At 40.7% G+C, this 26,781-nt stretch overlaps 1 protein-coding gene across 3 annotated transcripts in view; it reads left to right on the forward strand.

Annotated features, from left to right (window-relative positions):
• The first annotated feature begins 508 nt into the window (after positions 1-508).
• The window catches only part of TTN (titin), a 275,309-nt gene continuing 249,036 nt past the window's right edge, over positions 509-26,781 (forward strand). For all 3 annotated transcript variants that reach the window (XM_045066923.1, XM_045066924.1, XM_045066925.1), the window contains exons 1-21: positions 509-705; positions 3,149-3,252; positions 5,588-5,791; positions 7,234-7,521; positions 8,015-8,100; positions 8,189-8,433; positions 12,504-12,825; positions 13,372-13,524; positions 14,188-14,328; positions 15,603-15,734; positions 16,895-17,032; positions 17,624-17,761; positions 18,247-18,384; positions 21,714-22,007; positions 22,113-22,235; positions 23,381-23,662; positions 23,912-23,977; positions 24,671-24,929; positions 25,139-25,199; positions 25,310-25,525; positions 26,437-26,579. In XM_045066923.1, the coding sequence (XP_044922858.1) occupies positions 3,162-3,252; positions 5,588-5,791; positions 7,234-7,521; positions 8,015-8,100; positions 8,189-8,433; positions 12,504-12,825; positions 13,372-13,524; positions 14,188-14,328; positions 15,603-15,734; positions 16,895-17,032; positions 17,624-17,761; positions 18,247-18,384; positions 21,714-22,007; positions 22,113-22,235; positions 23,381-23,662; positions 23,912-23,977; positions 24,671-24,929; positions 25,139-25,199; positions 25,310-25,525; positions 26,437-26,579 (3,520 nt within the window). In that variant the 5' untranslated portion in view covers positions 509-705; positions 3,149-3,161. The remainder of the gene's footprint in view (positions 706-3,148; positions 3,253-5,587; positions 5,792-7,233; positions 7,522-8,014; positions 8,101-8,188; positions 8,434-12,503; positions 12,826-13,371; positions 13,525-14,187; positions 14,329-15,602; positions 15,735-16,894; positions 17,033-17,623; positions 17,762-18,246; positions 18,385-21,713; positions 22,008-22,112; positions 22,236-23,380; positions 23,663-23,911; positions 23,978-24,670; positions 24,930-25,138; positions 25,200-25,309; positions 25,526-26,436; positions 26,580-26,781) is intronic.

Below are 26,781 nucleotides of genomic sequence, written 5' to 3' on the forward strand. Positions count from 1 at the left end.
AAGTTTAGAGACACTCATTCTTCAAAGGAGGTGAAGTCTTATGCCCGAGATAAATGCCCTCCTCGGTCATGATTGACAGGTGCATTTGGTCGGTTGTATGGGGGAAGGGCAGAGGACTGGGACCCGAGTGCTGGGGAGCAGGAGGGCCCGCAGGTGAAAGGCTATTTTATACAACCGCCCGCAAACACCTTCTACCGGCACAAAGCCTCCTCAGATCAGTGCCCGCAGGTGCTAACGACGGGCAACAAATGCTCTTCTCTGAGCCTCCATACAGTTATTCTTTAAATACGATTCTATTTCCCTGGTAAAGCCTCTTTGGAGGAACTAAATTTAGCCCTGCCAATGGGAAGAACAGGTGGCGTGTGACCCCACCGGGGAGCTCCGTCTCCCGTCAGGCCTCCCCGCGGCGGCCAATCAGCGGGGGCGCCGCCCGGGGCTGCGGGTCTGTCAGCAGATCTGCGGAATAAAAAGGCCGAGCCCAGCCCTGGCTCTCCAGCAGTCGTGCATTCCCAGCCTCGCCTCGGGTGTAGGGATTGCATAGAAAAGCAAAACTACACAGTCTCGACTGTGTAGTTTTGTTTTTAAGTCTAGAGGCTCACCGATTCATGTCGGAGATGGTCGAAAACACCAGCTCCAGATAGGACGTCGTTTCGGAAGCAACCTGGGGCTTCGTCCCACCCTTTTTGGGCACTCGTGAGCAATCAGGTGAGCGCCATCTTTCTTTCTTTTTCTTTTCTTTTCTTTCTCTCTCTCTCTTTCTTTATTCTTTCTTTCTTTCTTTCTTTCTCTCTTTCTTTCTTTCTTTCTTTCTTTCTTTTTTTAAACAGTGGAGCCCCTTCCTTAGTGATTTCTAGGTTCCAGCTAGAACTTGTCCTTCCAGCATGTGCGACGTGCCCGCGTGGGGGTGTTTGTCTAACCACTTGTTGCTGTGACCGGACCGTTATTTAAATCTGCTTTAAATCAGGTTTCTTTTAAAAAGCTCCATGTTTAGGCCTATCCGCCGGGGTTAGTGATTCCAGGGGTGTGAATCCCCCCGCGTGTCCTTCAGAGTGTCGAAGCGGAGGTCAGAAATGGCGAGAGAACTGTGTGCTTCTGTTGTCGACTCTTTGTGTCTGCCCAGAATGTTCAAGGTTATGTTACTCAGTGAAAAAGTGAGACGCCCCAGGAATAGCTCTGATAAAATGCATGTGGTATCAGCTACACCCTGATGACTTTTTAAGGGAATCAACTGCAGAGGGATCAGCTGCGGGACGGTGACAGAACACTTGCCTGCTGTCAGTCAACAGTGGAGAGTTTATTTTGGGAACATGACATTTCAGAGGCATACCTTCAGCCCTAATTACACAAAGGCCTTTCAAGAGCAAGAGCTAAAGCCACTAAGCTGACCTATCTGATAGGAATAAATGACCAATTTAGGCGGGTTAGTTGTGACATATTTAGACATGTGGGACAAAAGCTCTATTATAATTGTTTTATAAAATACTCAGTATCTCATGTATTTTACTTCATAATCAAAAGATATGATATGAGCTAAATGTTGGTCTTAAGGGCAAGAAATAATATTTTAGAAACTTTTAATATCGAAATACCCTTTGACTTCCCATCTTCCTGGACTTAGGTCACTCACCATAAATGCCTGTAAATGCATTGGTATATAATACATAAATGGTATAAAAGAGTATGGCTATTTTTAGAAGATGCACTAGGTTGTAAACAGGGAAAGTGGGGCACAAAAAGTTATTTGTCCTACGTGTAACTTGCTACATGGAGTTCTTGACAAAAGATTCACAAAAACTTTTAGATATTATTTGGGTTTTCCAAATATACATTTTATTGTCTTGGAATCCTGGTTTCCCTTTCTTTGCAATGAAGTAAAAACTTAAAATAAGGTACAGAATTGTCACTAGAAAAATTACCATTCCATAAATTTTCAGTGAACAGAATTTTGTGAAAAGCAGTAATGAAGTAACAGACAATTGAGAATCTGCTTTTTATATCAGAACAGTGGAGTACTTGCATTGAATAATAAGGCATTTGTGCGTCAGAAAATTCTTCACATCATCTCTCTGGAACTGATGGACAAAGTACTTTCTTCCACTTAAAAGGACTGAACTGCAAATTTCATATTCCTTTCTTTGATTTGGAATATTTGTATTGAAAAAGTACAAGACTTTTAACTTCTTTTACATTTTACAGCAGTGTTCTCTTTGTCAGGTTTGGACCTTGTTCCTCACTAAGTACTCAAGTCAGTAGTTTTCTTTCAGCTCTGTAATTAAAGTTAGCCTACTCACAGAAGTTTAAATTTCCCTGACTACTGACTTGAGCAGTAGCACCATTTATTGAGCAAGTATAATATGAAGAAATATTAGAAATAGAAAGCACAGTGTCCTGTCTATAAAAGGTCTGCATAGTCAGTAAGACTTGCCAGAACTTTCCAAGTAAGGAAAGAAATTGAAAAGCTCAAATTTTTAGTTTTGGTGACTATTTTAAGTAGTTTCCTAAAAGTAATACTAGTAATTACTGAATTAAGGTAATTACTTCAAATGATACTAGTAAGATTTCTTAAAGTAGTACTAGTTTACTTGAAGTAATTGCTGGGTTACTTAAAGGACTCAAAGTAATACTAGTTACTTAAAGTGATACTAGTAGTAAGATCCAAATCAATGCCAACCTTAAAAATATAGAGTGAGTGAGTGAAAAATATTGGGAGGAAAGAAATTTTTTTTAACAATTATCTCCAAACCACTGAACCGATGCACAGATTCATTCTATTCTTTCCACACATCTTTAATTGTTCTTCTCTGCTCCCACGTACTCCAGCTTTCCTCTTGATATCGGTCACTTAGGTGTCCGATCTTTGGTAAGACGGAATTTCCCTATTCGACCACTAGGGGGCATTCCTTGCTCTGCTTTCTTTCCGCTATCCGCGCCACCGCCCCACTTTGGTCTTGCGATTTTATTAAGCTCCCAAATCAGTTCAGAGTCCCGTGTTGAAATTGAAACCACGAAGAAGGTCGACCCATCCCTCTAGGGCCCACAGATGATCTCAGGGGCAGTCTGTTTGGAAAAGGTGTGCCTCCACTGTCTCCAGAGTAGCTCGAGTGGCCCTTAGCTGGGACCTTCTAACTTACTTTCTTTTCCTTTTCAGAGTGCCTGAAAAGATGACAACTCAAGCACCGACGTTTAAGCAGCCGTTACAAAGTGTTGTGGTACTGGAGGGTAGTACCGCAACCTTTGAGGCTCACATTAGTGGTAAGCTCTCGCGTGCGCACTTGCCTCCGCCTCGCCTCCTCCCCCCGTGTGTGAACTTAGCTGTAGGACTTGACGCCAAGTTTAAGCTTGGCTTTCACTTTGTAAAATTGGTCCAGCTGGATGGAAGGGCCATCGTAAGGGTATACCCTTCAGAGTACTGACAAAAATCTGACAATATAATGGCTTGGGAATGTTTTATTCATATTTATAATTCCTCGAAGCAAAATAATTAGCATTGGATTAAAATTGCTGTCAGAATGCAGCAGCTAAGTATGACCAAATTTGGTCATTCTATATTTGGGTTCAGCTGCAGAGCCAGACTGGAAGCCAGGAACCCAAGCCCAGTAGGGGCAGGTTGCAGAGCTGTGGGACAAGGCTAGGGGGTGGGCGGGTGGGGGGTGGGGTTCTCTGGGTGCCCAAGAGTGGGAAATAACAATGTGGTGGACTTTTCTAAGAAGCTGAAAACTTTCAGAGTTGACCTAACTCCTAGTGATCTTATTCTTTTTTTTTTAAGATTTTATTTATTTATTTTACAGACAGAGATCACAAGTAGGCAGAGAGGCAGGCAGAGAGAGAGGGAAGCAGGCTCCCTGCTGAGCAGAGAGCCCCATGTGGGGCTCCATTCCAGGACCCTGGGATCATGACCCGTGCGGAAGGCAGAGGCTTTAACCTACTGAGCCACCCAGGCGCCCGCCCTAGTGATCTTATTCTTGTATTTTCAATCTGTATTAAGGGATTCTAGTGAATTAAGATTTTCCAGTCTTTGGAAATGACAACAAAAATAGTATATGCCACTGAGGTCTATATATTAAAGAGAAATAAACATTGACCTTAGAATTTTATTTAAAGGAAAGTTCTGGGCTTTTCAGCCTTCTTCTTCTTCCTAACTCAGTGTAGAGTTCCAAAAAAATGCATGATTTCTGGGACATACTATTTTTGAGAATGAGGGTAATCTACAAACTATATTGTAAATAATCTCAAATTATTTAATAATATTGTCTCCATCTGTAGTATTGTAACTGGTCGTATAAAAATGGCATGGATTAATTGAAAATCAAGTTTGTACCTCCACGATGCCCTGTTCCCCCCCCCTTTTTTTCATGTTTTGACTTCTAATAAAGATATAAAATAATATCTCTTCCTTCCTCCTTTTGTCTTCTAGTTTATGTGCCAATCTTACTCCTAACTGGATAAGACATTTACATTGCACAAATATCATACAATCATTCTTCATTATCAATTATATGTACATATAGAGACCGATTCCATTCTTCTCACATGTGATAGACTCTCGTTTTCCAATAATATGCTTATGTATCTTGTAATACTCAGTAACTTTTGAATAGTGCAGAACACAATTGGCTTCAGTGGGAATTACGCCCATTTGTGAAGTAGTGCAAGCTTGCTTCTTCATAGCTGCTTGTTCTTTCACACTATGTGCTAATAAATTATTAAGAAAACACCACTGAAAATATTTGACATTCATAAATTAGTCAAATAAACTACTCACTTGGCCGTGAGGGGAGGTTGGTTAATGTAAGGACAAGAAAATAAATGTTCTCTTGGTTTTCTTCGCTTCCTCATTTTAATATAAAATAAACACTGCTCTGAATTTGCTTCCTGCCTTCCGAATGTACAGAATTTTAATATACTTAAATTATCGAATCATGTACATGTAGTTCTTAGCTCCACAATTTATGGTGACTGAAGAGAATCTGGTTTTTCTATCTGCAACTCCTAGAATCCATGTTGTTCTGTAAGACTAGGTTTGGCTTTGTGTCATCTTCTAGGAGAGCCCACTTCTCTCTCTGTACTTTGTTTGACTGATTACACATTTGAAAGGCAGGAGAGTTCGAGGAGACAGTGTCCCTGCAACCACAGAGGAGGGACCCAGATGGGTTTGTTCTTTCTGGCTTACTAGGCAGCCCTTTTAGATCCTTTGCTGCTTTTGCTCTTGATTTTGAAGAGGACGACAGTCGCTTTTTATTTCAAAGTTTCCTTGGCTCTACAATTTTATAAATCCCCTTTTTGATTTTAATGATGTCTGTTAAATTGTATAAGGGAGAACCTGGGACAGGAGGGCAGGAGATAGAAATTCTAGTCTTCTGTGTATACCGCTAGCTGAGGGAACTTGGAAAAACCACTGAGCCTTTTTTGGCCTCCTTCCTCTCCTATTAAATGGAGGTACTGACCTCTACACAAACCCACAGACCTCCCTAATTGTGTGCAAGTGGACCCCGGGTTAGGACAAAGCATAGCGGGACATAGCAGGACAGAGCGGAGGACGTTGCAGGACCCCATTCCAACTTAAAGATGAATTGTGTTTGTGCTCCAGGTTTCCCAGTTCCTGAGGTGAGCTGGTTTAGGGATGGCCAGGCAATTTCCACTTCCACTCTACCCGGCGTGCAGATCTCCTTTAGCGATGGCCGCGCTAGACTGACGATCCCCGCCGTGACTAAAGCCAACAGTGGACGATACTCCCTGAGAGCCACCAATGGATCTGGACAAGCGACTAGTACTGCTGAGCTTCTCGTGACAGGTGGGCTGGAGGGGACCTGCCTGGCCTCTGCCCCACCCCCCAGGGCATCTCCAGCGCTTGGGGAAGGAGGTCTGGGAAGAGCTACTGAGGAACAAGTAGATTTAGAGAAGGGCCTGCTAGAGGCTGAATTGATAGCAGAGTTGTTTGCTGTGTAAAATTTAATTCTCCTCTCAAAATACAGCACAAAAGTGGCTGAGAATAATTCCTCTATACACATATTAAAGACTCAAAAGTATGTTAAGGGTGTATTACAAACCATGTTTCTGAGCAAGTGGAAAGGCTTGGAGCCTTGTTTATAAGTCTGTTAAGGAAACAGATACATCACCAGGAATTTACACGTTAACAAGCTTCTAGATGATTCTGATGTAAGTGCCCCACAGACCACCCATTCAAGAAACACTGCTTTTATCTATAAAGTTCAATAATTCTTTACTTACTTTCCGTATCTAAAACTATTACACCATGGACATACACAGAAAAAGGCAGATGCATAATACGGTTTCCTCAGAAAAGTTGCCACCTGTCTTTATAGCTTCTGTCATTTCTCTCCATCCTTCACTTCCTGGTAAGATGTTAACCCACAAAACATTGCATTACTTTATACATGACAAACAGTATCTGTATAACGAGCTACATAATGTTATATGTGATTAGCCAATACACGATACCACCAACACTGTTCAAGTATAGGGCTGTCATCGATGCATCAGGGAACATCATATGTGAACTTTAACACGCATCCAGAAAATTCAGAAATGGAAAATGCACAGGGGCGACAGTTTATTACTCAAAAACATGTCAAAATTGATCCCATTCTCTCTTCACATTTCTAAAAAATTTCTTTCAACATAATGGACCAAAAAAAAAAAAAATCCCCTTTCTGTAACATAACTAACATTAAATCATGTCACTATTTGGATTAATGTTTAAATGCAAGTAAATATTTGGGTTATTTGAATACATCAATTTGGAGACAATCTAGGGTTTTTAACATTAAATTAAGAGTGATTTTTTAAGTCACAGGTCCCCTTATCAAACCAACCATCAGAATTCATTTCAATGCAATTTACTGAAATACACAAAATTACTTTAACAGGTTAAGATAGTGCTAGATGTGAGGCTGAGAGGAAGTGTCCGATAGAGTCTCTAAAAACATTACAATACCGAGGCTTTTTCTTAAAAATCAAAAAACAAACAGTGGTGGCTTACAGCTCTTAAACAAAACAAAGCAAATACAAATAAGATATGGTTACGGGATTATCTTCTGCCATCTTCTGGCTCCTTTCTTGCTATCCTATGCACGAACTGGGCTCAAGGACAGTCAAGGGTATTTGGTTCCAGGAGTCATCGCCTCCTTTTGGAAACAGAGCTGGGACAGTTTAAAAATAACCTGTTGGGAGCACCCTAGCTGGAGTCCTGATTTTCCTCACTTCCCCCTGCAGCAGAGACAGCGCCACCCAACTTTGTTCAACGACTGCAGAGCATGACCGTGAGACAAGGAAGCCAAGTACGACTCCAAGTGAGAGTGACCGGAATCCCTACACCTGTGGTGAAGTTCTATCGGGATGGAGCGGAAATCCAGAGCTCCCTTGATTTTCAAATTTCACAAGAAGGCGACCTCTACAGCTTACTGATTGCGGAAGCGTACCCTGAAGACTCCGGGACCTATTCCGTAAATGCAACCAATAGCGTTGGAAGAGCTACTTCGACTGCCGAATTGCTGGTTCAAGGTATGTGGCAGAGGCAGAGCAACCAGGAGGAGAGAGTACTTACTGATGGAGGATGCAGGAGGGCCAGGGGACCACCCGCCTCCCCTTGGGGGCCTCAGGGATGCTGGGAGCTGAACCTGGCAGCTGGCTTTTCAAGGCCCATGAAAAGAAAAGTCTCTGAGACTCCAGGCAGGAGCTCAGCCTCACTGATGAGCTCTGCACTTATTAAGGCCGTTAGGAACTGGACACTATTTCCATTAAGTCATCTGTGTTTTCAAATTATTGACCAATAGTGGGTTAAAAAAAGAATGGTTCTAAGTAAATCCTTATCTAATAATGAACATACTCTATTTTAAAACCTAATTTATACTAATGCAAAATCCAAAACGTCCTGCATTTTCCCCCATTGAGACAACTAGAAAATTCGATTAACTTTGGAGTCAGAATTAACATTGGCTCTTCAGAAATGGTTTGCCGTGCCTCCTCCTAAATTTTGGTCTTTCCCTCCCCACAGGTGAAGAAGTAGTACCCGCTAAAAAGACAAAGACAATTGTTTCGACTGCTCAGATTTCAGAAACAAGACAAACCCGAATTGAAAAGGTATTTTTCTATATCGCTGGTTTTCAGACCTTTCAGAAAAGTTGCCAATGTTCCCCCTCAACACGGGCTTTGTTTTCGTCTTTTACAGAAGTTTGAAGCCCACTTTGATGCCAGATCAGTTGCAACAGTTGAGATGGTCATGGATGGAGCCGCTGGGCAACAGCTGCCACATAAAGCACCCCCTAGGATTCCTCCCAAGCCCAAGTCAAGGTCTCCCACACCACCATCCATTGCTGCCAAAGCACAGCTGGCCCGCCAGCAGTCCCCATCGCCGATAAGACACTCCCCGTCCCCAGTCAGACACGTGCGGGCGCCAACCCCGTCTCCTGTCAGGTAAAGCCTTTTAAAGGAGAGCAAGTCATTATGCATTTTCGAATTAGGTTTCATCCAGTAAGATGAGAAATAAGAGAAAGAAGGAAGAGAAGTAGGGGGAAGCAATCAAAACTGCAGCATGTGGTAAAGGAGGTAAGCTGAAAGGTCCTGAAAATGATTTTCACGAATCTTCACCGTCCCCAGGTAAATTGGACGACTTTATAAACTCTGCTCCTGAATTCCTATTTGTATTCCATTTAACAAAGGTCTGCTTTAGGAGCCAAGAGAAAGCTGGGAAATAAAAGGAGCACAGAATTTAGGGGTGGAAGCCCTATGTTCAGTCAGCCTGATCATTTGCTGACAGTGTGACTTAGGGAAATAATTATGACAATAAAATAGTCACTACTATATATCAGCCCCTTTCTCTCTGTCAGACATTTGATTGGCATTCTGTGTATTATTATCTCCTTAAATATTCACAGCAACCTCTAGGAATTATCATTCCTAATTTTATAGATAGGTGAGTGGAGCTGAAGAGGTTAAATAATTCTCTTAGAGTCTTAGTCATTATCATGTGTACTCTAAAGAAAATCACGGTAAGATTGCTCTCAAGGTGTGTTGTGAGGATTCAATGAGATAATTAGTTGAAGGTATTTTGTAGGTGGCGCATAAGAACAATTTGTATAATTGTTTTCTGATAAGAAGTAAAACCTTCTAAATACTCTGCATTTGCTTATGTCATTTTCCATAGAAAATAAGATGGGCTTCTAAACTTCGTTACTACGGAGGTATTTCAGAAAGTGAGTGTGTCTCATCAGCGCTCAGAAATTCTATGATCAAGGGTGGATTATCCATAGCAAATTTGACATGTTGGAACTTGGCTTAACCTGCTGAGGTTTTTAATATGATGAACTGAAAAAAATGTCCAAAGTTTGGAGTAAACAAGAAAATGTTTCTTGACCAATTTATATCATTGTTTTAGTATAGAGGGATTTCCCCTGCCAAGAAAAAAAATTAAAGGGAGAATGATAAGCAGGTAGTTGACCTAAAAAATATTCAAGTTTCTTTAAGTTACTGAAATCGAAACTGTAGTATTGGTAAGTGAATAGAAAACACATCAGAGAAGCAGAACAGAGCATCTAGAAATATCAGTACATCAAGTATCCAGTCCATTCCAGTTTTAATCAAAGTGACCTCTCAGTTCAGTGGGATAAAGGACATTTTCCTCGATAAAGAATGCTGGCCTGATTAGCTTTCCTTTTGGATGAAAACAAATATAAACCTCTACCTCACACCATTTATAAAATAAATCTCAACCTGACTAAAAAAGCTAAATAAAAACTAAATAAAATAAGTACTAAAAAAAAAAAAAAGAGGCTATTTAGGAAAACATTAGTGAGGGAGAGCTTTAAAAATAGATTTGGAAATTCAGCTACATTAAAATAAAAATGTATGTATGGCAAAACTAAGGTCATTGCTAAACTAAACCGTGCATTTGTGAAAATATTTTAAAAATGTCTCTTCCCCAAGATATTTTGTTTCTGCCTTGAAAGTATTAAATATGCAATGGCTACAGTATGAAATGCATAAGCCTCAAAACCTTGCATAATGTACAAGACTGTATATGTTGATGCTTAATAAGATCCCACAAAGAAGCAAAGTGCAAACAGTAGATCTAGGAGCAAAATGTTTGCAACATTTATGAAATAGCAAATGTATTAAAAAGCATCCACAAATTAATTTTTAAAGGAAAAAAGCAACACACATGGGGAAAAAATGAACAGAAGACAAACATTTCACATAAGAGGCAATGCAAATGTCTGAGAAATATATGAAAAAAGCTAGAGATTTTCCAGTTCTTACTATATTGGCCACAGTGAAAAATTAGAGATACTGGCAAACACTAATGTGAAAGAAGGCTTGAACCAAAACCTCAGTTTTAAAAACATGTCTTGCTATCAAATAAATAAACTGTTCTGTCCCAGGCTCGCTGCAAGTTTGCACACCATGCAACCGCAAGACAGGCCAAATGTAATTTCTGGGGGAGATAACAACTTCCTGTGTTTTTAATCCAAGCCTAAGGGTCATTTAAAATTACAGAGCTTCCCTGATTCCATGGAGCGTTCTGACTGTCTTAACAGCGCTGGCAGTTCATTAATAACACTCCCCATTACTCAGTCCCTGAAATTTGCTTTCAAATAAGAAATAAAAATAGCAATTTGTAGAGAAAATAATGGCCATGCCAGATAGACTACTTCCTAAAATGTCTAATGATTTAATCTTGATTTTTGTCATAGAGGAAGGCAAACATATCTTGTTGAATAAGGTACACGTATCTAGCTGTGACCGGGTGATTATGTTTTATTGTAAGAGCAAAAATAAGCACTTTCCTATAATGACTCAAATTACATTGATTTTTTCACAGTTATGGGCTTACCTGTAGCCTGCTGCTAATCACTGCTGTCATGCTAATCATGTCTTTAACTCTTTTGGAGATAAACCCCACTTTATGATGAACAATAAGTGTGAGGCTCAGGTTGAAACTTGGAAGTACATGTCACTTTGCTTTTCTTCATTTGGTTAGACCCTACATTTGGAACAGTGTTAGATGTTTTTGTTATATTTTTAAGGCAGTCACTTCCCCCAGATATCCCTTTACTCGGTTACAACTTCATATATAAAATGTAAATTGATGTTCACCAAAACACCCTTCTTTAAGAAAAGGAGTAAACATTTCTTCATGAAACAGGTTAATATTGTAGTGTACCATTAAGTTACTCTGTCATTTAGAGCAGATATCAATGGTGCCTTGCACCTTAATTAGAATAGTTGTTTCACTTATGATCCGTGTGAGTTAATGCCAGAGTATATTTATAAATGTTTTCCTAAAGCCAGTAGTTATAGTCAATGATGAGGCAATACTGCCACCTAGAGGGAAGAGTTGATTAAGAATCAATCAAAAAGTGATTTATGAAAATGTTATCTTAAAATAGTTGGCTAACCCCTAGAATTATTAGTGTAGATCAGGGACTGTCTTTTTAGCCATAAATGTCAGAAGTTAACACCTAGATTCTTCAAGTGATGCTATCGCACTTGGGATATACACAAAAAACAATGAAAACTATTTTAGAAGAAGCGCTTTTTCAATTTAATAGAAAAATGGTGGAACCCTTGAATTTTCAAATAGCCAGTTACCATAGTAACTATATGGATAGCAAAAGATTACAACAGAATACAACACAATGAGAGTGAAGGTAAACAAAGAGAAACTTAAAAAGAGCAGTTCACAACACTTTGACCGGTGCACAACCCATACCCAAAAAAGCTCTGCAGGAAAAGTCCCAAGAAAGTTCCCTCCCTAGCCTGGAGGTTCGCAGGCCTGTGGGCATGGCGAAAGCTGCGAGAGGTCTGTAGGGAAAGAAAAGAGCTGAGACTCCTTTAGCCCAGAATTGCACAAGCATTTTCATAATAGAAACCTTACTTTGTTAGACACCTGTCTGATATAGCCTCCCCCACTGAGAGAACAGAGAAATTTAGATTTCTGATTACTGTATTCACCATATCCTTTCTTTTGCTGTATTTGAAAATCTTTTGCTGTCTTGACTTTTTTAAATGGTGAGAAGGTGGAGCAGGGCACAACATTCTTTTTTTTTTTTTTTTTTTAAGATTTTATTTATTCGACAGAGAGAGATCACAAGTAGGCAGAGAGGCAGGCAGAGAGAGAGGAGGAAGCAGGCTCCCCGCCGAGCAGAAAGCCCGATGCGGGGCTCGATCCCAGGACCCCGGGATCATGACCTGAGCCGAAAGCAGAGGCTTTAACCCACTGAGCCACCCAGGCGCCCCCATTCTTTAGCTTAGAATTCAGTCTGGTCCTCTTACCAAGTTGCAGCAGATGAGATTAAGGCTTACCAAGATTTAAAACAAATTACTTTCAGTCAAGTACATTATCTGCCTCTGAATAGGTTATCGGGGCACATGTGTTGAAACTCTGCCTTAAGCACTTTCAGATTTTCCTTCCATCATTCAAATCTGAGGACCAGGAGAGGAGCCCTGGGTCTTGCCATTCCTGACCTCTGCCATCTGGTTTTCAGATCCGTGTCTCCAGCAGGGAGAATCTCCACATCCCCCATCAGATCCGTTAAGTCTCCGTTACTCGTCCGAAAGACCCAGACCCCCAGCATGGCCCTGGGCCCCGAAGTGCCTCCCCCTTGGAAGCAAGAGGGCTATGTGGCCTCATCTGAAGCCGAGATGAGAGAAACCACGGTGACGAGCGCCACCCAGATCAGGACAGAGGAGAGATGGGAAGGGAGATATGGGATCCAGGAGCAAGTGATGGTCAGCAGAGGAGCGGGCGCTGCAGCCAGCCTGTCGACCGGTGCTGCGGCCGGGGCTGTGGCTGCTGGTGCTGCGGAGGTATGTCCCAGCGCTCCTGCTTTGTCTTCCTTTCAAGGTGGTGTTTCCAACCGGAACCCTGCCATGAAGCTGTGTCCATGGGGCTAGGAGGGGAAATGCATTTGAACAGACGAACATAACAGAAACTGAAGGCCAAATTTGGCTCATGCTTTGGAAAATATATTTTTTAAAGATTTTGCTTATTTATCTGACAGAGAGAGACACAGTGAGAGAGGAAGTACAATCAGGGTGAGAGGGAGAGGGAAAGCAGTCGTCCTGCAGAGCAGGGAGCCCAATGCAGGGCTTGGTCATGACCTGAGCCCAAGGCAGACGCTTAACCGACTGAGCCACCCAGGCACCCTGGAAAATCATTTTTAATTGGGATAAAGTCTCTGTTCTATGAGGTTTTCAGAAAATACAGGTTTTAACGATACATGCCCCCTCTCTCGGCAATGGCATACACTTATCCCACATGTGTTTTACTCACGGCTGCTCATTTCCATTGCACTTTTGTACTGTCTGCTGGGCGTGTCATTTGAAAAATTGACTTGGTCATTTCCAATCCAGGCGAGACAAGAAACTGACAAAAGTGCAGCTGTTGCAACCGTTGTTGCTGCTGTTGATATGGCCAGAGTGAGAGAACCAGTCATCAGCGCTGTAGAGCACACTGCTCAGAGGACAACCACGACTGCTGTGCACATCCAGCCTGCTCAAGAACAGGTAGGCACGTGGCCGACCAGAATGAGCTGGACGTGCAGAGATCCTGTGGCAACCCTGCAACCCAAGCGTATGGAGGGCAGTCCTGAGCCCACTGTGGCCCAGATTTCTAGGACTCTGAGCAAAAGATGGCTTGAGATACCCAGGGTGTTCAAGATAGAAATACCTACAGATCCTGGTCTTTGTTAGGCAGGTAGACAGACAAGAGTGAACTAGCAGAAAATTGGCATGGGAGGTCAGAGAAGGAAGGAGTTCAAGTGTCAACATGGTCCTGGGTCAAGATAGACAAAGGATGGCCAGGAAAGCCAGCTAAACAAGGGGAGTGTGTGTGCTTTCATTGCTGTGGTCCCAGATTAGTCAGTCCAGAGTTCAGCTGCTCCAAGAGCCGGGGGTGGGGGGACCATTCTCCAAGGTTCCCCAAAAGACCTTTGCTTTTACTTTCCTCAAAACAAATGTGACCCTTGATTCATGGCTGGAAAGTGTTATAAATCCAGGATAATTTCCCAACCTCATATTTGAATAGATGTGTTTTATAGTTTAAAATCACTCCAACTTCCCCCCTTATCCTCTCTTGTGTGACATTTCTGTCTGCATCCTGATTTATTATTGGAACTTTTATATAAGGTTGCATGAAACTCTTCCCTTCCTCTCCCCTCTGAAATTTAGATTAAAAAAGAGGCAGAGAAGAAGACGGCTGTAACTAAGGTAGTAGTGGCCGCCGATAAAGCCAAGGAACAAGAATTAAAATCAAGAACCAGAGAAGTAATTACGACAAAACAAGAGCAGGTGCACGTAACTCATGAACAGGTGAAAAAAGTGGGTTTTGATGTAAATTATTGTTGTCGTTCCTGTGTCAGCACATAATAATGTTTACTGTTTTGGTTTTGGGCAACATAGCTGTTACCAAACAAATAAAATCCCCTTGTATCTGTGTATTCTTGGTTACCAGATACCAAGGTCCCTTAGAGTCCTCAGATGCTTCATTTGTGTAGACAAAAGAGACTTCTTTGAACACAAACAAGGGGTTTCATCTCTGTCGCTCTGGAGATGCACTAAGCAAACACATGACTCTAGTGAGGTCAAACCAGGAACAGTAGATTTTGAAGGAACAGAGAAGGACTCCAGGCACAGACTGCTTTGAAAATAGCTTGGCAACTACTTCCTGACCCCATAGGAGAACCTTGGAACACGAATTTGAAGTGGAATGGACAGCATGGGTTTTGTAGGTCAAATGACCCCAAAAAAGTGAAAAAGGCAGTCATGATTGGAAGCATTTAGGGACAAATCAGATTAAGGCCACTTGGTTGGGCTTTTGGCCAGTGGGGCCAGTTGTCAGCTGGGGGTTTGAGAAGATGAACTTTCAAGTCTTTTTAAGCCCTGAGATCTGGAATGTCAGGGATGGTGTCTGAGAGTGGTAAATGGGGAAAACTACTCCCCGCGTCACCCCTCCACACACCTTACGCATCCAGATGCAAACAGCCTCCTTCAGAGGCTGAAGGATTTGGAAAACATTTTGCCTGAGATATGTACAAAACTTTTCTGACCATACATCTCAATTTTAGAAAAGTAAGTCTGGATGTTCTAAGCCATCATAATTAGGAAATTTTCCAAAGCAAAAATATCATATAAATATAGATTATAAATTGTCCATACCTGATTTTTCATCTGTAATGGTAAAGTGTCAGACAAATTACTTCTAAGGCCTTCCATTCTAATACCTGATTCTCTAAGATTACCTTTAGATGACAGAAGTGGCATAGAATAGTATTGCCCATATACTCAGTTATGAAAAATTGGAAGTCTTTCTAAAGAAGATGGCAACTCTCCAATTCAGTTAAATGGTATTGAATCCAACTTTTTTTTTTCCCCCTGAGCAGCATAAATTATGGTTTAGGCCAAAAAAGGGCATGGTTCTGGAAAATGAGATGATGTATTTAGTAATATCTCCAGAAAAAATTTTACTTCTTTCCTCAAAGAAAGAAAGAAGTTTGTTTGTTATATTTTTTGTATTTAATAAACATCATGTCACTTCCATTAGAGACAGGGAGACAATAAGAGTTTGTTTTTATCATTGATTTCAGATAAGAAAAGAAACTGAAAAAGCATTTGTACCAAAAGTAATAATTTCTGCAACTAAAGCCAAAGAGCAAGAAACGAGAGTTACTGGACAAATTACTACAAAACAAGAACAAAAACAAGTAACTCAAGAAACAGTAAGTCTGATTTTGTAACTATGTTGTAGTTCGTTGACACATACACATTCTAGCCAGCTGCGTGTACCCTATTACCAGAACCTCTAAATGGAGAAGTCTTTATGTATTTTCTTTTTGTTGTTTCTGTTTTGTTTCTCTGAAACTCTTCTGTGATGGAGATTCTGTTCTCATTCCACAATTTTTCACTCAGTTGATCAGTAGTGGGGAGATGGTGGGAACCATTTGGGAGCGCATCAGTGACATTTCTAGAGCATATTGAAATGGAAGACAGAACCATCCCAGTCCAGTTACCCCCAGTACAGCTTCCTCACATGCAACCTGAGCCCTCAGTCACTTCGGTTGTAAGACATGTGCGTACACACATGTACACACCAGCCTTGAGCACGCCAAGTAAATCTCAAGGGAAAGTGAGGAGATGCTGGACCCGAAGGAACACCAGTCCTTCCTCAAGAAAATATCCCAATTCCTGATTGACAAATAGGGACCTAGAAGTGTTTGCTGCTTTTGTGCAGAGCCACCTGAGAATAACCTCAGTGTCACCAACATCCCCTTCTCTTCCACATGTGACATCTAGCCTTAAGGGGTCAGGAAAGAAGCATCTATTTTTAACTCTCCTGTTCAGGTCTGTGCCTGTACTCATCAATCTTGACCTCCTGTTCTCTGCTGATCCCAGAGCTACTTTTTACAAAAGTCTAGCTGAGAATACTCTATACCCTTTGAAGGCTGACGACAGGCTATTGAATGAGTTTCCTTCTCCTTGGAGTGAGGGAGAGACTTTGGATGCCTGTGTACCCTACTTGGCATGATCATGGCATAGAGGTCCCGTTGCCATGGCAATGCCAGTTCCTGGCTAGCCTTGCCTGACTCTGGTTTTCCGTTCATTCACCAGTGGCTGCTCACTGGGTCTTCATGTGTCAACATACCTCAAAAAGGAGACCTTTTTCAGTTTCTAGGACAATCTGCGAAGGAGCAGGTGGGCAGAAAAGAAGTCTACTCTTCAGGAAAACGAAAGTCTGTGTTTTAAACATTAAGTGTTGGCCCTTAGGATGGAAATGTGATATTCTCCCTTGCTACTAAACATTTTATATTCTTCTGAACATTGCAAGGGTATCTCACTATTTCTTTTGAATCTCAAACCTTCATTTTACTCTGAAAATCAGATAAGACAGACAGCTATGACAGCTGCTGCGTCCGTGGTGATAGCTGCCACTGCAGAGTCCACAAAGCTAGAAACAATCCTGGGAGCTCCAGAAGAAATTGCCACACACCACGACCAAATGCACATAACTCAGGAAAAGGTGATGACCCCTGCCGGTGTGCAATTCACTCTCCATCATGTCATTTGCAAGCTGCCTGCGTGTTCATCCTGGGTCTTACTCATCACATCTTCACCTCCCCTTTTTGTAACTCAAATAGAAAGCTCCCCCAAATCTCTCATGATCCGTTTGCCACCTCTCTAGCTTTCACTGCCACTTTTCATTCCTAACTTTCAAACTTTCTTTGGATTGTTACTAACATGACACTGTAGTTCACTCTACCATCTTCCCGTTTCGGGGGCAGTCGACAAAATGCATAAGTATGTGTTGATTATGGCTGTACTAGAATTTCCTGTGGGTTGTAAGAAGAAGAATGTGAGAAAGAGAAATGCATCCTTTGTTCTTTCACTGCTGGTCACATTTTTTTCTTCTAGACTGTGCTTATTTTGATACTGTTAGCAATGAAACAACACAGACGATCCAAGCAACAAAATAAAATAGTTTTAAGTGATTGAAGTGTCTGTGAACAGGAAGAAAGTTGCTTCCTTTCTCCATTTTGACTTGTTTCTTTTATTAGCGGTTATATGAAATTTAATGACCATTTTCTCACCTTTCTTTTTATCATATGACCAGATAATGAAAGAAACTAGGAAAACAGTGGTACCTAAAGTCATAGTTGCCACACCCAAAGTCAAAGAACAAGATTTAGTATCAAGAAGTAGAGAAGGCATCACTACCAAAAGAGAACAAGTTCAAATAACTCAGGAAAAGGTGAATACATGTATTTGATATGGGAAAAGTTGATCTTTAACTAATTTCTAGCAGACCATTAACTATGATGTGTTATGAATTATTAGTCTGTATCTTCCTTTTTGAATTCCACACTAAAAGCAGAATGGTGAATGGTTGACTGCCTACCATTAATTTTATCTGCACACTTGATTTTCATCCATCTGTAACATGTAATTCATTTTACCCCACCATTATTCTTTGCATGAAGATGAGCACTTTTAGCCTGATTTTTAAAAAGAAATATATGGAATCATCCAGAGATTTTTTTTTTCTTTTTTTTTTTGGTTAACATTTCTGTGTTTTGTGATTCCCAGTCCATATATACAAACATTGTCAAGTAACTTCTTTTGTGTAGTTAATCCTGAATGACTCCATCCGTATCCCCACTAGGCGGGGGGAAGGGTCATACCTTGTATGTCTAAAGCCCTGTGCAACTTCAACTTTGATTTTGCTGTAACAATTAGATGAGGAAGGAAGCTGAGAAAACTGCCTTGTCTACAATAGCAGTTGCTACTGCTAAAGCCCAAGAACAAGAAACAATACTGAGAACTAGAGAAGGAATGGCTACTAGACAAGAACAAATCCAAGTTTCTCATGGAAAGGTGATGCTCGCTATTCCAAGTGTGCAATCCCCTCTTTCATAATACATTAATCCCAATCTCAGAATTTCTTATGTATGAGTCACTATTAACCTAATTTATTTTTTTGATGATTAAATGATTGGAAACTAAAAACCAAATTATTGTTGTTAATATTACTACATATTCCTCTCCCCACTGATCTCTTTGCTATTATTTCCCATTTTTTATTATTAACATCTAGAAGTTCTCTGAAAGTTGATGACTGAAATTGCATGCAGGCTGATTTTAAGATAGTTCATGATGAATCTTACTGTCGTGAAGATGTATGTTTTGAGGGGTTATAAATTCAGTATCTTATGTTGTAAAATACAGACTTATTTCAGGAAATTACCCATGATTTTTTTTCAAGTGAAAGTTTATCTTTTGTTCTTTCTGTAAATACCAGATGAGAAAATTACAGTGCCTGTTATACTAAATCTTGCTAAAGATAAACAAGATGCATTATTAAAATCTAGAGAAAGAATCACCCAACCAAAATACACATAAGCCATGAAAAAGTTTATTTGTAGGATCTATTTGTAGTTGTGAAATCTCTATGAATTAACCAACCTACTGTGACTCTGTCATTTACCCCAAATAAGCTATTTCCCTACTTTTATTCCTTATTGTCAATATAGTATTTGGAAATTGCCAACTAAATCCCTTTAGTGTCATGGCTGAGTCCTGTCTGTATTTCTCTCAGTGTTGTTTTCTATGCCTCCATCTTTGGGTTTTGTTTTGTTTTATTTTTTTTTTCCCTAAGGCCTGAGACAAGATCAACTTTCTAAACCTTTACCCAAGTCTCATACTGAATGGCAGGCACGTCAGCCTTTCAGAAATCTCACTGGTGACAGGAGTGCCAATACATAACATACTTTGTCTGAGATTATATTTAAATTGTTGCTGTTTTTTCCAAATCACATCAATTTGACTCTTATTTTTGTTGTTAAAAATTAGCTAAGAATGGAAGCTGAGAAAATATCTATACCCAAAGTAATAGTTACCACAGCAAAACCTACTATACCAGCCACACTGCCAAGGACTAGCGAAGGATTTGCTATTAAGCAAGAACAGATCCATCTTTTCCGGGAGGAGATGAAAACTGATGCTGTGGAGGTGAAAAGCACTGCTTCGTCCCATTTCATCATGGCACCCCTAACTTTTCATGCCGCATGAGTCGTTGTGCTCTAGCGTTCCATGCAATTGCCGAAGAGGTCACCAAGCATGAGAGACGATTAAACCTCGCCCGGCTCCTCTGGGGCAACAGCTAGTGTTTCTCATTGTGAAAAGCCAGATTAAATAACACTTTCCTTTGCATTTCCTAAGTTAGTTCTCCTGCTCCAGTTCTTCTTCCTGTTGGTCTAGGTTCCAAGACTAGGAGAGATGTGAGTCCATCTAAAAAAATGGTACCAGCAAAGAGGACACACCTGTGGTTGTCCACCAAACAGCTTATGTCTATGAACTCAATGTGTAATAACTCAGGAGAAGAGTACATAGACGCTTCTCCAATGTTAAGTATCCTGCCCATAATTAAGATTCTTTTTCTTTGTAGAAGTTTTAAGTGAGGAACAAGATTTGCATATTTGTGCATTTTAGTTGGCAAATGATTTCTTTGAGCCTAAGTTTTCTCGTTAAAAATAAATAAAACTAAAATTCAACCTGAGTATCTCACAGACCGGTTGAAAGAGTCAGGTGAGATGTAATGTAATCACCCTATGAGCAAAATAGTAAATGTTAAGTGTATACACACACACACACACATATATATAAACATATTTATATGTAGAGAGAATGATATATCAGTCTTTACATATATGTTGAAAGTGTATGTATACTTAATACATACTACTTTGCCTGTAGAATGATTGCATTTACATTGTATCTCATTTGAATCTTTGGTCCACATTAAATACATATGAGAGATGTTAAATATTTATATTTGTGTTAGCTGTCAAAGATAGATAACATTTAAAAATATCTGTAAAATTCAAATCAACTAATGACCTGGATAGTTTAAAAAAGAAAAACAGATGACCAAAGTTAACTTACCTAAGCCTCATGTGTATTTCCCAGTTTCTCCTATGACGCAGTGGTAAAATGACATCGGCATTTGCAATCCTTCAGGGAAGATGAGATTGTTTGTGGCTTACTGGAAAGAAGCACTGACTGAAGCCAGTGATCACTAAATGCCCAATTTCATCGCAGAAAAAACCCTCATTTATATCCTAAATGATTCCAAGAACAATTTTAGCAAATACCTAGGCAGCATCCTTGAAGGACATTTCAGATGAGACCTCGATTTCATTCACAGCCGTAGAAAAGAAAACTGGATGTTAATAAAATACTCCAGCATTAGTTTTAAAGAGCGCTGACAGACACAATGATGTGATTTTTAGGATATGTTATTTCTGAGTATTGCATAGACTCATAATTTATAAACCACATCAGCCAGTTTGCTTTCTTTAAAAGAGAAACACCTTTGCAGACTGTTTTTATTTATGTTAATCAGATTCATGGAAATGAGAAAACAACATTTCTGGCTTTTTTTTTCTTGGCTTTACCTCCCAGTAATAATGAAAGTAAATTGAACCTCACTGCAGAAGGTTGTTCTCTTGAATCCAAATATGATTAACACTTTCATTTTAATCAGAATCTCTTTGTTCATGTTTTTTAAGGAAGATATTTTCTAATAGATTAAAAATTTGTATCCCTAGGGAATCATAAGAAAATTAATATGCTCACTATTGTTTCATGAGCTTTCACATTATCTCAGATTTGCATGCAACTGTACAACTCGGTAGCAGCTGATTTTTCTGGATGGGTCCAGGAGGTGTTTTGAGTGCATTTTCATCATTGCTGTCATTGCAGCAATACTAACCTAAGTGATTGACAGGAAAATAAAAAGAATCAATGAAGATAACCAGCCCCAGAGTTCCAATTTCCCAAGTGCTAATTAACTGCCTCAGATAGAATCCTAGAAAAATTCAAAATCTCCTTCCTCCTTTATATATGTCCTGTGTTGTCCCATATGGTTTGTGTGTGTGTGATTTAATGTCTCATCTAATTAAGCAGGTATATACAGAATGTATCTGACTAGATATCCATTACATTATAATCATCAATGAGATATTAAGTTCCTAATGCGTCTGTGCGCCACATTCCTTGAGACATTAACAGAGCCATGTAACATGGGTGCCATCTCCCTACCACACCTTCAGGCATTTGTCTGTTCTCAGTGGCTGTCCTTGGAGGAGCTATCCCGGCTTGAGTTTGACGTTACCATGTATTAATTCTGGAAACCTTGTCTCCAGGTGGACGTTGGTAAGAAGGCGGAAGCCGTAGCGACGGTGGTTGCTGCGGTAGACCAGGCCCGCATCAGAGAACCCAGGGAGCCCAGGCACCTTGAAGAATCCTATGCTCAGCAGACCACTGTTGAGTCTGGCTATAAGGAGCACATTTCCACCACAAAGGTAGCTGAGCATCCCCAGCGTCCAGCCTCGGAACCCCACGTTGTCCCTAAAGCAGTCAAGCCTAGGGTGATCCAGGCTCCTTCTGAGACTCATATCACAACTACTGATCAAATGGGAATGCACATTTCATCACAGGTAGGTCTACACCTGCTGGATCTTCACTCTATCTGTGGGAAAGTGAGCCTAACCGCACTGGTCATCTGGTAAACTGTGCTGTCACGGATTCTCATTTCCTTGCAGATCAAGAAAACTACAGATCTCACAACTGAAAGATTAGTCCATGTGGATAAACGCCCCCGCACAGCAAGCCCTCACTTTACTGTTTCAAAAATTTCTGTCCCTAAGACAGAACATGGATATGAGGTAAGAAGGTACAGAGCATGACGCAAAAATGTCTGGCTTGAAGGAAATAAGTACCTAATGCGTGACGTAAACAGGGTCTTTGGGGTGTAGGCCAGCGTGGGCCTCTCTCTGGTGATGTCTGTTTACAGTCATTAGACTCCAGAGCCCCTGCAATCTAGCTCCCAAAACTTGTCCAGCAGGCTGAGCATCGAGCAGCAAGAGGAGGTTACCATATACCTCAAAGAAGACCCACATTCATACAGCCTTCTCTCCCTGTTTCACAATTTGTAAAAAGATGGTGTGTCGCACGGTTTTGTTTTCCTTATGCTGTGAGATGCTTCAGGCTGTGAATGTATATCAGTAATAAAGTCAGACATTGAAAAATCATGCTTTCATATACTCAATATAACGAGATGCAGAGAGGTAGTGTATGTGGCAGTTGGGTTGGGTGGCAGAGTCACACAGCCTTGGATTAGTGTCCTAGCTCTGTCATCAGCAGCAAGTTAGTACATATAAAACCATTAGCAAGTTGGTAGCACATAGTAACCCTTCACATCAGTCCCTGTTCTCATACCTATCTAAGACATGGAATACAAATCTTGTGTGCCTTCAGGGAATTGTAAAGAACATTTAATACCTATATTTGGAATAGCCCCAATAACCGTAGAAAGTGATAGAATAAAAAGAGTGAGAAAGCCTTCAAAATATTTTCCTGAACATCTCCATTTTCAGCTGCCACCCAGATTAGAGGCTGAAACTTTACAGTGCTATCTTAATGTAGTTCTCAGGCATTCACCAAATACCTTCGTAATTTCCTGATTTTGAATTTCCCACTGTGGTATTGTTAGGGCGGTTAACTGGAAATTCACCACTGAGCTTTAGACGACCCTCCATCCCTTTATGAGGAGCATGAAATAAGGGACTCTAAATACAACCCTTGAAAGATATTTTCCAAATGTGTTTTACAGATTGGCAGGAATGATGACGAGCTTTATAAGAGGCTTATCTCTAACTGCCTTTTCATTGATCAGAAGAGTGATAGTGAGAGCATTGAAAGACTGTATAGACCACAGACTCGGCCCCCTCCCCACACCCCTCTGGCAGAATGAGGGATGGTGGCCATTTGCTCTCTGAATTCTGACATGGATTGCTCCTTTTCCCTTCAGGCATCGATAGCTGGTAGTGCTATCGCCACATTACAGAAAGAGTTGTCGGCCACGCCTTCTGCTCAGAAGATCACCAAGTCAGTGAAGGCGCCAACTGTGAAGCCTGCTGAGGCTAGAGTGAGAGCCGAACCTACCCCCTCCCCTCAGTTCCCCTTTACTGATGTGCCAGACACTTACAAGAGTCAAGCTGGCATCGAAGTGAAGAAGGAGGTAGGGGTGAGCATCACTGGTGGCACAGTCCATGAAGAACGCTTCAGAGTCTTACATGAGCGAGAAACCAAGGTCAGTCCCTGGATTGCATGCCATTTCTTGAGCCATTGCTATGGAGTGGGGCCTGTTTGTGCCACTGGGGTACTCGGCCGGGCACCCTCCCTTTCTCCTTTGCCTTGTTCAGACGTAATTCTTTTGAGTCTGGTGTGGGTCAGAGCTCCTGTGTCTCAAATTGTGTTTGCAATTTTGCATGTGCTAGGAGTTGATGAGTTTGCCCCCTATTTCATGGGCATTTTGTAACGTCCTTTGTAAAATTCACAGGTGACAGAAGTAGCAAGAGTGCCTGCACCTGTTGAAATCCCGGTTACCCCACCAACCTTGGTCTCGGTGAGTAATGAAGTTGATGCATGTGTGGTCTGATACTTTTAACATATGCAAAGATTAGCTTCTCGGAATGGCCTTAGTGAGTTCACAAAGGCTAGTTGTAAGACAATACACTATTTGGCAAGAAAAAGAGGAATTCCGTTTGGCAACTGTCAGTCACATAGTCAACAAACTTAATGGGTTTCTGTGAGGTATAAGGCTTTATTGGGAGAGTTATGGAGATATACAGACCAATCCAGCCCTGTTTGATATCTTAGCCTTAGTGTCAGAGAAAAGGATACATATAGAAGTTGACAAGCATAATATAGCAGTGAAAAGCACCTGCTTTTAGCAGAGGAAGAAGAGAGTACTTCTGATTGGGAATAGCAGGAAAAGTTTTATTGAAGTGGCAGCATTTGCTTTGTTTAAATATGTGAGAATAACAGAGGGTACAGAGTTGCCCCTTTATATGGTGTTGATACCGTTCTGCCTTACAAACTTGGCAACACCTGACATCTATTTCAAGTTAGGTATACTCAGTTTCCAAGGGGGTTTCTTTACTAATATTTCTAGAGTCTTGACCTTTAAAAAAAACCATTTTATGGCCATGAGAATGTGCAAGTTCAAATCCTTCCACTTGTCATAACTCATAGAGATGATTAATGACTTAATGACTATGCACGTCTTATCGGTATTTCCTTTTCCTTCTCTCTTCAGGGCTTAAAAAATGTGACGGTTATAGAAGGTGAATCCGTCACCTTGGAGTGCCACATCTCTGGGTACCCATCCCCAAAAGTGACATGGTACAGGGAAGACTACCAAATAGAAAGTTCCATAGACTTCCAGATAACCTTCCAGAGTGGAATTGCCCGTCTTATGATTCGCGAAGCCTTTGCAGAAGACAGCGGACGATTTACCTGCAGTGCCGTGAATGAGGCCGGGACCGTCAGTACATCCTGCTATCTAGCTGTGCAAGGTTGGTGCACACTCTCACCGCCCTCTAAACACACCATTGCCCTCAGCCAACACCTTCCACAGTGCAGTTTCTGCGTGCCTCATAATGATGGCCCCTTGGGGAACTGGGGGGTCCATTGAAGGGTCAGCTTAGCTGTCACACTAAGCAGAAGTCACTGACAAAACAGACTCAATACCCGACTTAAATGAGAAACTTCTGTCTTATTCTAGCATCAGAGGAGTTTGAAAAGGAAACAACAGTGACTGAGAGATTGACCACGGAAGAGAAACGGTAAAACATACTTCTGCTTTTGTTCTAGTACAGTTTTGATTTTTTTCAGTCCCTTTGGTATTGGCGCATTGCAACTGCAGAAGCTAATATGGAGGGAATTCTCTTTCCAGCTTCATAGAGTCCAGAGATGTCGTGATGACGGATACTAGCATCACAGAGGAACAGGCAGGGCCCGGAGAGCCTGCTGCTCCTTTCTTCATTACAAAACCAGTGGTCCAGAAACTGGTGGAAGGTGGCTGCATTGTGTTTGAATGTCAGGTTGGCGGCAATCCAAAGCCTCACGTCTACTGGAAAAAATCTGGTGTTCCTCTTACCACAGGATACAGGTATTTTGATGGCTGACAGAGTTATCTGTGATTTGTATATTATGTATATGAAGCCTACAGAGAAATAGCCTCCCCCCCAATGTAGGCTCTTTCATTATGGAAACTTCAGAGTATATTCTGAAGTATTTTTATAGTTTTGCACAAAGTCTTATTGAGAAACAAAGCTTTGTGACAAAGGTATGTAAAGATATATTTTTTCTGTATTCTTGTTTGATACATGTATAGAGCTAGTGAATAGAGAAAATGTGGAATTTTACACACATATATTCTTCCAGAAACCATCTAAGATAGGATTCAATAAAAATGCATAATAATTAAGTGACTAAAAGATAAAAAAAACAAGGGTCATGTAATGAAGAAGAAACTTAGTTATACATGATGAACATTTATGCTAATAAATTAGCTGTAAATGAATGTAAGATTTAGCTTTGAATTTCCTGAAACTTATGACAAATGAAAAAATCTAATTCTTTTATCTTAGTAAGAAAAAATATAGCATACCAGAGGCTTCATATTGAAATATTCAAAGGAATTTATTATTTTGATTATTCATTTGATCTTCCCATGAAACAGCAAAATAATGAACAAAGAGAAATACCTAAGTGTTTAAATGACCTCTCATTTGCTAACATAAACACCGAAGCCCTTTTCAAATGGTTGATACTAGTAGTAGTATATTCTATTATTTATTTCAAAGAATACATGAACCTTATTTAAAGCAAAAATTTTAAGTTGTTTGACCCTCATTTCTCATGTCCATTCATTTTCCTCTCTCAGCAATCTTCTATTTTACATGGAGCTTAGTCACATGTCTAAGGTCATTGCATTTTGTGCCACAGATCCTCATGAGGGCTGGTTTCTTCACGTAGGGTTTTTGTGACTGAATTTTATGTGTGTTCTTTTCCATAAAGATACAAAGTGAGCTACAATAAGCAAACTGGGGAGTGCAGACTGGTGATTTCAATGACATTTGCCGATGATGCTGGAGAATACACTATTGTCATTCGTAATAAGCATGGCGAGACTTCTGCATCTGCCTCCCTGCTTGAAGAAGGTAAAGGCAGCTCTGAGTAGTTTCTGTGTGCATGACAGGAAAGGAAACGCCAGGAAGGAGGAGTGCTGGGTGTTTGCCAAAAGGCCTGTTAAAACATCCCAGTTCTGATATCCTAGCTCTGTCTCCATTGCTACCTTCCCTTGGCCTCAGCTGTATAGGAAATGTTTTAGACTACATTGCCCCAAAAGCCAGACTGGTGTTA

The sequence above is a fragment of the Mustela putorius genome, unplaced genomic scaffold (genome assembly GCF_011764305.1).
Source record: "Mustela putorius furo isolate JIRA1106 unplaced genomic scaffold, ASM1176430v1.1 tig00003869_pilon_pilon_pilon, whole genome shotgun sequence".
In the NCBI taxonomy this organism is placed as follows: domain Eukaryota; kingdom Metazoa; phylum Chordata; class Mammalia; order Carnivora; family Mustelidae; genus Mustela; species Mustela putorius.